Source organism: Euwallacea similis, chromosome 21, assembly GCF_039881205.1.
Source record: "Euwallacea similis isolate ESF13 chromosome 21, ESF131.1, whole genome shotgun sequence".
Taxonomy (NCBI): Eukaryota; Metazoa; Arthropoda; class Insecta; order Coleoptera; family Curculionidae; genus Euwallacea; species Euwallacea similis.
Window position 1 is genome coordinate 2,293,195 of NC_089629.1, and position 11,834 is coordinate 2,305,028.

The 11,834-nt window shown below is 36.2% G+C and overlaps 3 protein-coding genes across 4 annotated transcripts; 1 reads left to right on the plus strand and 2 right to left on the minus strand.

Annotated features, from left to right (window-relative positions):
- Window positions 1-2,227: 2,227 nt before the first annotated feature.
- Window positions 2,228-4,944, minus strand: Tsp68C (Tetraspanin 68C). Its single transcript, XM_066400813.1, has 5 exons — window positions 4,431-4,944; window positions 3,277-3,498; window positions 3,044-3,226; window positions 2,780-2,989; window positions 2,228-2,727 (listed from the first exon to the last, which is right to left on the minus strand). The coding sequence occupies exons 1-5, from the start codon at window positions 4,491-4,493 to the stop codon at window positions 2,437-2,439; spliced, it is 969 nt and encodes a 322-aa protein (XP_066256910.1). The 5' UTR covers window positions 4,494-4,944; the 3' UTR covers window positions 2,228-2,436.
- Window positions 4,945-5,904: 960 nt separating this feature from the next.
- LOC136415990 (sphingomyelin phosphodiesterase 1-like) lies at window positions 5,905-9,836 on the plus strand. 2 transcript variants are annotated; one of them, XM_066400940.1, is made up of 10 exons: window positions 5,905-6,175; window positions 6,742-7,028; window positions 7,240-7,392; window positions 7,476-7,715; window positions 8,505-8,677; window positions 8,731-8,925; window positions 8,985-9,155; window positions 9,213-9,390; window positions 9,447-9,637; window positions 9,687-9,836. In XM_066400940.1, exons 1-10 carry the CDS (start codon window positions 6,061-6,063, stop codon window positions 9,793-9,795), a joined length of 1,812 nt encoding a protein of 603 aa, XP_066257037.1. In that variant the 5' UTR covers window positions 5,905-6,060; the 3' UTR covers window positions 9,796-9,836. The 2 variants fall into 2 exon arrangements, with proteins under 2 accessions (XP_066257037.1, XP_066257038.1); XM_066400941.1 differs by having other exon boundaries at window positions 5,906-6,175; window positions 7,240-7,400; window positions 7,487-7,715.
- Window positions 9,817-11,441, minus strand: Uqcc1 (Ubiquinol-cytochrome c reductase complex assembly factor 1). Its single transcript, XM_066400943.1, has 5 exons — window positions 11,252-11,441; window positions 10,988-11,185; window positions 10,286-10,525; window positions 10,032-10,226; window positions 9,817-9,969 (listed from the first exon to the last, which is right to left on the minus strand). The coding sequence occupies exons 1-5, from the start codon at window positions 11,291-11,293 to the stop codon at window positions 9,898-9,900; spliced, it is 747 nt and encodes a 248-aa protein (XP_066257040.1). The 5' UTR covers window positions 11,294-11,441; the 3' UTR covers window positions 9,817-9,897.
- Between the last annotated feature and the right edge of the window lie 393 nt (window positions 11,442-11,834).

Here is an 11,834-nt window from a genome sequence, read left to right on the forward strand (position 1 = left end):
AAGTCGCGTGCGCTCGACAATTTCACCGATCCGTTTGTCTAACTCCTCGCTACAAGGTTCGGTCAAAAAGATCAAATTGGTCCTTGACTTGAAGATACAGGGTGCTAGAGATAAATTCTAGAATGACGCCGTGTATACGTGATTTCGAAAATCGATTATTCCAACATCAATTTCTTTAAAGATGGTGCAGTAACGCAAAACCACGCGATTTGCAAAGGGGCTAAAGCTTTGGACAGCGCGAATCACCGGATATCCCTTGTGAAGATGATCAGGTAATAGCATTTTCTTAACAATATATTATTATAGGAGGAAGAATAGCACATTAAGGACATTTATATTATGCACAATATTTAACTGACATGTGCAAGAAAAATAAAAAGAAAATAGGACAATTGCAGAGGATCATGCCAGCGACAGAGGGACCAGCCACGTAAATTACTTCTTTATGGAACGGTACAATCGGCGCTACTGTACACCACCTCAATTTGGTGATGGATGCTGAGCATCAAGAAATACGCTCAAATGCTGGTAAGAGTGCAAAGAAAGGCCCTACTACGGGTTATACGTGCGTACCGCACTGTATCACTCGAGACAGCGCAGGTGGTACTGGCGGGGACTCCCCCTATCGACCTCCTGGTGTAAGAAAGGATTGTGCTAAGTCGGCTTCCGCGAATAACGGACAGGGACAGACGAGAAGTAAGGGAAAGGATCAATCGGAAATGGCAAGAATTGTAGACGAGCCTGGAGGGCAAAGGACAGTAGACTAACAGATTAGTCCCTGACTTAGAACTGTGGACATTATGGCGCCATAAACGCCTAAACTACTACCTAGCAAAGGCTTTTAGTGGTCACGGAAGCTTCAGAAACTTCACGAACCGGATAGGAAAAACGGGCCCGGGTTGTAGGGACTGCGGAGCCTCCAACAGTGTGAAACATTGCATCTTCCAGTGCCCGATTTTTCAAGGACAAAAAGACCAGCTAGTCGTTTGCGTAGAGACGTTGACTCCGGAATCCCTAATTCACGAAATGCTGGAGAGCAAGTCAAAATGGGACCGCTACAGCAAAGCCATCTCCGCAATGGTCAAGGAAATACAGCAGATGAAATGGGTCGTACAAGAAGATGAAAGACTCGCTGACCCGAATGACACACAATACAAGATAAAAAAAAAAAGAATTCATAGGAACAAGGTAAAAGGAAAACTAACAACTGGGCATAAGAGAACATCCAGCTAATCAAAACCACAGACATCTCCGATGCTTATATTCCTCTGGGACAGTTTCGGGCAATCGCAGGTTGAGTCAACAAGGATCTCGAGGTTTTTAGTGAGTAGGCGTTGGGATAAATCCTACACTATCTAGTCACCAGAACACCCGACCAAGTGTTTTATTGAAGATTTTCTTCTTGGAAGAAAACACATTACGGCTAATGAAGCTTTCTATTGTTCCAAGAAAAACGTCAACGTTTCGAATACATTTTAATCTTCCTTAAGGTTTCTATGAAAAGAGATTCTCAAATTTAAGTAACTCAGAGCCATGTATTCCACAACCTAGAGATACAGACAGCATAGATGCCTTTCTGCCATTGTTTTAAATTGAGAGGGATTTTTTTCATTTGAAGCGGATGTAAGAGGCTCTCTTTTAATATCTCGCAAGGGGCTCTAGGGGGTAAGCTATGCCTCAAATAATCTCTCTTAGCGAACCCTATCGTACGCACTTCCACGTGCAGGTAAACGCTGGCAACCTAACTCTCTATAACCAGAAGCGAGTTCTTCTAGATCTGACCACAAAGGTGTTAGGACAAACGCACTGAGCAGATTAGAGGGCAGTTCGCCAGCTGGACTCGCCACTGCCCTAGGGCAAGCTAAAAGTTAATTTATTGATTTTCCATGAACGCTTTCACCAAAAAAGGCGGAATGATTTTGTTGTGGAGCCTTAATTTGGAGGTTTTGGGACCTAATCAGGTTACTTATAATATGATTATACAATGCGACTCTGAATTGACCCCCCCCCCCCCCCCCCTTATTAGCTTTTTAACAAATTAGTATTTTCTTAAAATTCAAAAGCAGCATTAAATAATAGACATTACAATATAAGAAGATACATATACATACATTACAATTTAGAGCCGCACTGTATATGTATAATATAAACTTCTCTTCAGATTAATCGTATGTTAATAAACATACATTTTTTGCTTAGTATAGGTATTTCATTATAATGATCATATTTCGCTCAGATTCTAAATTATATAAAATTTGCTTATTAAACTTATCTTTTTAAAACTACTGTAGTTTATGCTATAAATGGCTTAGATTCGCCCTAATGTTTCAGAGGAGTGTTGAAATCTGGAAGCAGAAATAGAAAACAGCAGAAACATATCACTAATATATATTAACTAAAAAAAATATGTGTGATATGTGTGATAACTATACGTTTTTATACTTTATCAACCAACTTATAATTCTGTTTAAAACTATCGGTCATCGCGTAGGTTTCATTACTGTAACCTCCGTAGCTCTGCGCTGAAGTATTCTTTTGGAATCCATAGTCCGCTTGATCTAAATTTCGTACACTGTCTTTGGAGTCTTGGTTGTGGTGGTAAATTCTGGTACAGGTCAAAATGGTACTTAATAAGACTATAAATTCGATCAAAACCACCACTAAACCGATGCTGAGGAAGACTACGTAATGTTGCCTGAACCAACCATCCAATGGTTCTTGGCAACCCTTAAAATTCGGCAATTAAAAAAAATATAGTAAAATGCATATTAAAACTTACCACAACATGCCTGTATCCTTGATGACTCTGCCTCTCCAAAGCTTGACACAAAGTTGTGTTCACAGGCATTGGATTTAGATAGAATCTATCTTCGTGCCTATTCTTGAGGACACAACAAGATAGAGGAATGGCTAGAGGTTGTCCTAAACCTTGTAGTCTCCATAAGGATGTATCGTATTCATTTGCTGTATTTATTCCACAGCAATTGAACTAAAATCAGCAACAACTTTAACTAAAATCAATACTGCGCTTTGAACTTTTTACCGAACTTTGCACCAGATCCACGGCTGCAGTAAATTGCTCTTGGCCAGCAACTCCATAGTATCTTTGCACAGCCTTAACTAAAATTTCAGTGTCCAAGCTCAAGCCCATGCATTGCGGCCAAACCCAGGCTATGCCGTATACTGAACACTCGCATATTAGGACTGCCAGAACTATAATAAAGTACTACACAAAGCTTCATTTAGAATTTTTGTTAAGTGTTGAAATTTTTGTACCAAGGAAAGTAGCCAGTAGTTGTGGAGGCAGGAGGCCCAACATCCAAGAATTCCAGCGGCAGCCAATGTTAAACCTAACAATGCCAGTGCTATGGCTACGTAATAAAGGTATGGTTGTGTCAAATCAGAAAATGAACTTCCTACGAGGAGTTTGGATAATAAGATCCTTTCTGTGTCAAAGAGGACCAGCATCCCTCCCGTTACTAAAGTAAAGCCACATGCCTAAAAAAATGATCCATTATAAATCTCAAAAGAATTAATGCTTGAAATTAACATTTCAATGGCGGTTGAAGACTGCACTAAAGTTTACATGGTTAAGCGGTTCCTAAATAAGTAATATGGCTGAAAGCCAATTAGGAAATTTACAGGGTGATATTCTTTGAGAGGCCCGGCCCATTTTTAACACCCAACACCATTTTTGTGGTGCGCTACTGACATACACTAATCTAAATTTTAAATTCCGCTTTCAATTTAGAAACTTTTTTGTTTCTAAATTAAAGTTCTTGCATTTTTTCATATCATTCATCAGTTTTCTAACAAAAGTATTTAAAATCATCCACCATATTGTCCACAATTCTGCAAGCATTTGTAGTACCCCAGTGCACGGAACCCTAAGGACATTGAAATTGGGATACCAAGCAAGATTATCACTAAATGCTAAATTATAGAGGTATTCATGCTATCAGGGGCATAGTTGGGAACAAATTTTAGTATTTCGACAGCAATATTAAAACTCCATTAAATAGGTTTCCAAACAGCACAAGGCATAATTAAATCTGTCTTGAAATTACGAGACGTTAAAAATAGCCCGTAAAATACTTTGACCCAGTTGGAATGACGAGCAGTTTATTTATTTTGAATTATGTGATTGTGTTAATTAAATTGGGAATATTTTGGTTGAGCGGATTTGACTGGGAACAATGAAAATTACAAGGTTGTGAACTTAGTGTTGTGGATTCCTATGGATGTGACTCATATTATTGTTTTTTTACCTGGTAGATAATATTGTAATTATTTAAAATCTGCCTAAGCACTTCTTCGACTATCTTGTAATTAAGATATAAGTGGAGGGATAAGTTCCTCAATCGCATAAATTCATTCCTTATTCTTATTGCTTAACAATTTTCTTGGACCTAAAGCTAATCTCAACTCACCAACAAAAAGAAGTTACAAACGGCCAAAATCACTTTACTTCCGACCAAATTGATCCCGGTCATTTCACAGGACTTCGAACACCTTTACACAAAGCTACATAGAGGAAACAAAACCTGCACGAACCTTGTCTGGCACATTTTACAACGACCCCACGCACTACCTCACTTAAACTTCGTTAAGTCTGCAGTTTAAATTGTTCCGTAAATTAAGTCAACTACCTCAGTGTTGTTTAATCCAGATCGCGGAACGGCAATTTAAAAGAGTACATCAATACCGGTACTAGAGACCATGAGAGAACTATTATTTAAGCAGTCATTGCCTACGGAGATTCACTACTGTGCGAGTGGTAAATGGGGAATTTGAGTTGAAAACCACGTGGAACGGAAGGAAGAATCAATTAGCGGAGCGTAACTTTGGTGGGGTCCATCGTTGGGTTCATGATGGATCGTAATGCACACAATTTGTTTGCTAATTTGGTGATCGCCATTTAACAAAGCCGCTCCGCGGCAAATCTAAATATGTGATTTGACGGTACTTTAGGGTTCTTTAGCAATGCAGTTAAGAACTATGTTAAGGGAAAATGATCAGTTGCACAAGGTTCTGTATGTGTGGGAAGACGTAGTTTCGAAATACCATACCAAGAATATCAATTTTTTTGCTTGGAAATATGAGTGTAGCCACATCTAGCAAACCAGCGCTAGAACAGTAGGCTCTTTGAATGGGGTGAAAAAAAGAAGTTTAGTTCTTAAGAGACAAAGACATATTTGTTACAACTTCCTAATGAAAGCTCTAGATTTAAGCTGTTCAATTGGTAACACTATGCGTCATTAAAGATATACCTAAATGATTCCAAAGACACGCACATATGATACACTCCACAAATACTGGGGGTTTCAAAAAGTTTGTGCTAAACTTGAGGAGGTGATAGAGGGCATTGCGGTAGAAAGTTTTTGCATATAAACCCCTAGTCGAAAATGGGTCATTTTGGCTCTGGAGCAATTTTTATCCAAAAATTTAATATTTTCTCGTTGACGTTAAAAGACATTGATATTAAAGTAATATTTATTAAAAACAAAGCAAAAATAATAAATTTATAATCAAAATGGCAACCTCTCTGCTCGTTACTTAAATTTGTCCGTCGACTCATGAGACCGCGCACCCTGTGTAGCATGTGTAATTTTTGCTACACGAAAAGGAAGGTTGCCATTATTCCCTAATAGTTCCTCATCGGTAACTACAGGGGTTTCATAGACCAAGGACTTGATATAATTCCCGAAGAAAAATCCAATGGAGTTAAATCGGGATTTTGCGCTGGTCAACTGATCAGTCTCTTCTGATACCTTTTTAAAATACCCTGTATATGCCCAACACCTAGTTAATAAATTCATAGATTCGCATATCCAGGCAAAGCGATACCACGGCGAAGAAATAAAATCTGACACTATTTGATTAAAAACAACCAAAATAGAGCCAGTTAATCGAATAAGAACTGATGCAAATTAGAACAATCGCCGACAGGTAACGACTTAATAAAGATACCAAAGGCCACCAACAGCTATAAGTTCCTTGATAAACAGAAGGCTAAGTTAAACCGAAACAGGTGGTAATCGTAAAAAGCTCGTTAGCGTAATGAAAACTATATCATATTATCTGGTGTTAGCGGTAGTTCTTGTTTTTATGCGCAGCATTCAAAGCCAAGATCAAGACGATGAGGATGACGAACCATCTTTTGACGATCAGTTAAGTAAGTGTTTAATGATTTTTATTTCCCGATGCAAATTTACGTATAGAAATATTTTATATAAAAACAATCTTATTTCCTTTCACAATAGTTAGATAATGAGTTTCAATATTAAATGGAAAATATTGTTATTACGTGAGATTGGAGCGCAGTGGTCTGAATCGAATTACTATAATGTAAATATTATTTCAATAATACATGTGCATTGTTGGGTCAAGAACCATGTTACGCTCCCTGAAGATGTGTAGGAATTTCTTCGAGGAACACTATAATCTGCACAATTATTAAATGTTGAAGCTCGTATAATTTCTATTTTAAATGGATACTGCATTATCTAGCAGGAAAAATGTATAAGGAAACGTACATACGAGTTAAAGATCGATATCTACTCATATTCCTCAGTTATTAACTCTCTCCTTAATTAAAATGTAGTAGTAGTTTATTTTACTTAAAAGTGGAAAAAAGTAAATCTATAACGAGTGTATCAATTTCCTATTAATTCTCAACTCCCAAGTTAAAACATCATACTTAGTCATGTGACAAATTTACCTTTCTTCTCGTACTTGTAGGAATGCTGCAAAAACAATTTGCAGACCACCTAGGTCTTCGCTCATATCATCCAATGGATGTCCTAAAACTAAAAACCCTCCTTTCGGAACTGGGGGTCATAGATGAGCTCCGCACTCAAATGATTCAAGATAGAATCATGTGCGGAACTTGTCAGGCTTTAATAAGGAAGCTTCAACTAAACAACATATCGGTTCAGATTATTGGCACAGCAATTTGTACTTTGTATATCTCGTTAACTACCCTCACATTGAGCGACTTTTGTAGTGAAGTTATAAGGATAAATAGGGTAAGTTTTCATTTGGGATATTATCCCCTTAACTCAGGGAAGATAAACAATACAAAATAAGTGTTGCAATATTTGACCATGACCAGACCATGGCCTGACCGAGAATGTGAATCGTTTATTGACTACCTAAATACAAATGTCTCTCTTTAAATTAAGATTTCTGCGCAATATACGTCCTCCTGCCCTCCTTAGTATAAATCATATGTTTCAGCCTATTCTTGAATTCATTGTACGTGAGAGCCACATACTGACCCCCGAATACGCCTGCTCTGTTCTACTGCAAAACGATAACTGTTACTACAGTAACCCGGCCTTAACCTGGAGGATCGAAATTCCGGAAGGAGGCCCAGGTTTAAAATCTAAGGTTCATAGGTCAATCTCTGAATTGAGCCTTCTGTGGATCTCCTAGAAGGCATAATACCTTTAAAAAATCTTTATTGATTGTAGATTCTTTATAGAATGCGACAAGGCGAGCCTCCTCTGAAAATCTTACATTTGTCTGATTTCCACGTATCTTTCGACTATGCAGTGCGATCAGTGTCGGATTGTGGATATCCAGTGTGCTGTAAACGAGGCTTAGGAAACCCATTACGGCCCCATAACGCCGGATCTTGGGGCGACTACAACTGTGATGTTCCTCCTTGGTTATTAGGGAACACAATGACCCATATTAACAGCACACATAAGGTAGGCCTATTAAGCCATAACTTTGTCTAAGGAGGAATTGATAGGGGAACATTTTTTTAATGAACAGTGATCGTAGAAAGGAAACCTCAAGTACGTGTTGAAATATCACAGAACGCCCCTTTATGACGCTGTATTTATTTCAAAAACTGCGAATAGCTATTTAGAACCTTATATAAGTATATAGGGTATAATATATCATCATGGAGATATTTCAAGGAGCTGTAGTGCTCTGCAAAATACTTTTAAAAATGCTATTAGCCATGTGGTTAAAAACATACCATTTTCAATATGAAAGGCGACAAACTTTCACATTTTTTAAAGGATATTTTCAACAGTTTTTATAATCTTAGTTTCGTTTAAAACGGCGAAATATATTGAAAACACTGCAAGCGCAAAAGCAGAACGAGAGCTGCAAAAGCTAAAGAATTGAAGAAATTTAAATTTGGCATCGGAATTCATACAATGTGTTCAAAAAAAAAACAAAGCATAGAATGGTATATGGCCAAAAAACATAACACTCTGTAGATAGCTACCGATGATTTTGACATTTTGTTGTAGAAGATCTGCAAGAAAATAAATATACGAAATTTCAAAAATTTAACTGAAATTATACGCGAAAAAAGGTAAAATATGAAAACAAATGTGATACTTTGTCGCGCTGTATATCAAAAATGATGCGTTTTTAACCACGGATCTATTAGTATTTTTTTATTATTTTGCAGAGTACTATTGCCCCTAAAATATCTCCATGATGATATGTTACACGCTGTATAATATTTTGTTCGTTAGGATATAGATCTTATATACTTTACGGGTGACATCATCGACCACACAATATGGAAAGCATCTAAAGACGATAATTCAAGAAAAATTGCCTCTACTTTTCGAGTTTTGGCAGAGTCATTCCCCAATACACCAATACTACCAGCTATAGGCAACCATGAGTCGGTACCACTGAATGTGTAAGAACGAACAAAAAAGAGACTCTTTTATTAAATTCACTTTCGTCTTTTAGATTTGCGCCTCCAAGTATAAAAGAAGAAATATTTTCTCAAAATTGGTTATACGAGCTGAATTCTAAACTACTAACGCAATGGATCCCACAAGAAAGTGTGACTACTGTAAGAAGTCAGGGGTATTTTGCAGTTCTAGCAAATTTTAAATTACGAGTGATAGTGCTGAACAACAACGTGTGTTACATTTACAATTGGTAAAGTTATTCCTTCTAAAAATAAGTTTAGAATAAAGATACCATAACAAAGTTTCCAGGTGGTTACTATACGACACAAGTTTCCTCAAAGAACAGCTGGAGTTTCTTAAAAAAGAACTTTTGGAAGCGGAAAGTCAAGGGCAATATGTCCACATAGTTTCTCACGTGTTTCCTGGCAGTAGGGAATGTATTGAACCATGGGAAGTTAATTATAATTCCTTGATCACGAGGTAAGTTAATCATCTGTCACATACTAATAATTATGTAAAAACTAATGTAATCTGCAGGTTTGCTCATATAATAAAAGGACAGTTTTTTGGGCACACTCATACGGATGGCTTCAAGGTGTTCTACAGTAAAATCGATGGCACACCAAATAACGTAGGATACAATGGAGCAAGTTTAACGCCATTCGTTAAATACAACCCCAATTACAAGGTTGTTGTTGTTGACCCAGACACATTTGTATGCGCTTCAAAACCACGAAAAACAATTCAGTCACTTAAAAAAATATCTTTTAGGATGTTCTTGATGTAGAGACATATTACTTTAATTTAACTGAAGCCAACTTGCACCCAAATCGTTCTCCTCGTTGGCAATTATTATACTCAATGAAAGAGGCTTATCGCTTTGACCAACTCTCACCGGAAAATTTTGATATGTTGGCTCAAAACTTGTTTCAAAATAGGAGTTTGTTCAATCAGTATTGGAGGTGAGAATTTTGTCTTTTTAACCGTAATAGTAATAATAAAATCCAATAGGTATTATGTGAGGGATGGCGATATTTCCCTCCAAGAAGGATGCAATAGTGAATGCCGTACTAATTTAATATCTGATATAATTAGGACGGAATCAATGACATCTGTATAAAAAAGTATTTTGAAGCAAAAGTAAAAAAGGTTTTCTATTAATTTTTTTTGTTTAATTATCATAAACAAACAATTACAATATTTACAATATATTTATTGAAACTTACATGGGCTCCCATTTTACTGGCTCCACATTAAGAATTTGGTCTTTAGACAGGTTGTCCAGCAACGAAATCTAAAACAAAGTACTTTTATATTTATTGTTTCAAAAAAATATAATGATAATCAAATTATTACATGTTTTCTTATATATCTAACAATTCCTTCTAAATGGTGAGGAGCACAATATTCCATCTGATATATCCTCCGCCATATTGCCCCTGCTAATACCACATCATCAGATTGCAGCCCCTCATCATAAGCAATAAAGGAAGCCTGAAGTTCCTCAGATAAATCTTTAATTTGAGCTTTCATTGCTGAAGGATTTGACTCCTAAAATTAGTCAAAATCAAACAGTTTCCTTTAATTTTAGAACAATATGTCGAATTTACCCCTAGCCTTTTAGTTCTCTTAACTACATCTCCCCACAATGCTTCAACTATGGAATTTCTAAGGACCTGACCATCCTTATCATCAGCCATTGCTCTAACTGCAAGCATCCATACGTGCAATTCAGTTATTACAAACCAAGAATAAAATGTGTCCGGTAATTGGTATTTTTCTATTATTTCCATGTAATCAAGATTGTCAGCAATGTGTTCATATAATAAGTAACCAGAGGCCTTTATTTTCTAAAAAAATACAGCAATAGCAATAACACAATCTAATGCTGTAAAAAGAATTAATAACGACAACTTTACATTTAATCTAGGAGAAAAAAGCAGATTGTTGGTTTTAATGAGTTTTAAAAGCAATTTGAGAAATGGACAGGTATTCAGTTTGGCATAATTTAGATACTGTTTAGTAGCAGTGGAGGATTTTTTGGAGTAGAAGGCTAAATGTTGATTTTAAACAACTTTTCTTAATAACTCTTTATCATATTTGACATATAACATGCAGTTTACTTGAAAGTAAATTATTTGACAATTTCTGATACATCCTTTTTCAAAATTTAAAATTATGATGGAAATTAATCTTTAATCAAGCATGGCTAAACCCTAAAAAATCAAATTTTAAATTGACACTTTTTTTTAGTCTTCAAAGTCATTTTACCTATCTGGAGAAGCAACTCAATATTAGGTCTTCTTACTTACCACATTATCTATGTTTAAAAATGGCACTTTCTTTAAAAATTTTCTTATTAAGCCCTCATCTTTCTGGACATTTTGTACTTCAAGTGTAGAAGCAGGTCTTCGATTCTCATTTGTAAAATTTATCAGTGACCTACACAAGGAACTGGGTGCATTTTTAAAGGTTGAATGAATGTGGGAATTTAATACGTGGGACACAATCTAGAATTGAAATTAAAGCTGTTCATTAATAAAGATATTTCGTTAGTTGATGTAATGAATTTGTACTTTTCTTTGAGTTAAAACATTTCGAAACCTTGGAAGACTCATGTTTAACAGAAATTCCCCTTGCAAAGCTGTAAGTGACGGGTAGGTTGGAGTAGTTAAAACAGAATTCTTAAAGTAATTTTCTACATATAAGGAAAGTATGCCTCAGATTTGTATTATTACAGAACTTCTAACAAATTAAAATTAAAAATGTTTTATTTCATAACATTTTCTCTAACCTAAAAAAAATAACAATCAAAATAGTCGTTTGTCAACGTCTGTGAGAGAGAAATTCATTTGTTAATGATCTCCAGTTGTAAGACAAGGATCGATGTGCAGAGGGTCATAGATATTGACAGAACGAAGAATATTTTATTAGTTATTAATTAACAGAGTTTAATTAATTGTGCAAAAAATATTAAGCTTGTGAACAGCGAATATAAAATCGGTATCGCTTAAAGGAGGCAGAGTAGGAAGAGCATTTCAGTGCTCCAAGGTGTATAGAACTTTACATCTTAAGTTGAAGCCATCTGCTGTCCAGTGTACACATCGCAAATGATAGATTACAACTGCCCGATTTGCCCCTAGAGGGCCAGTATTCTGT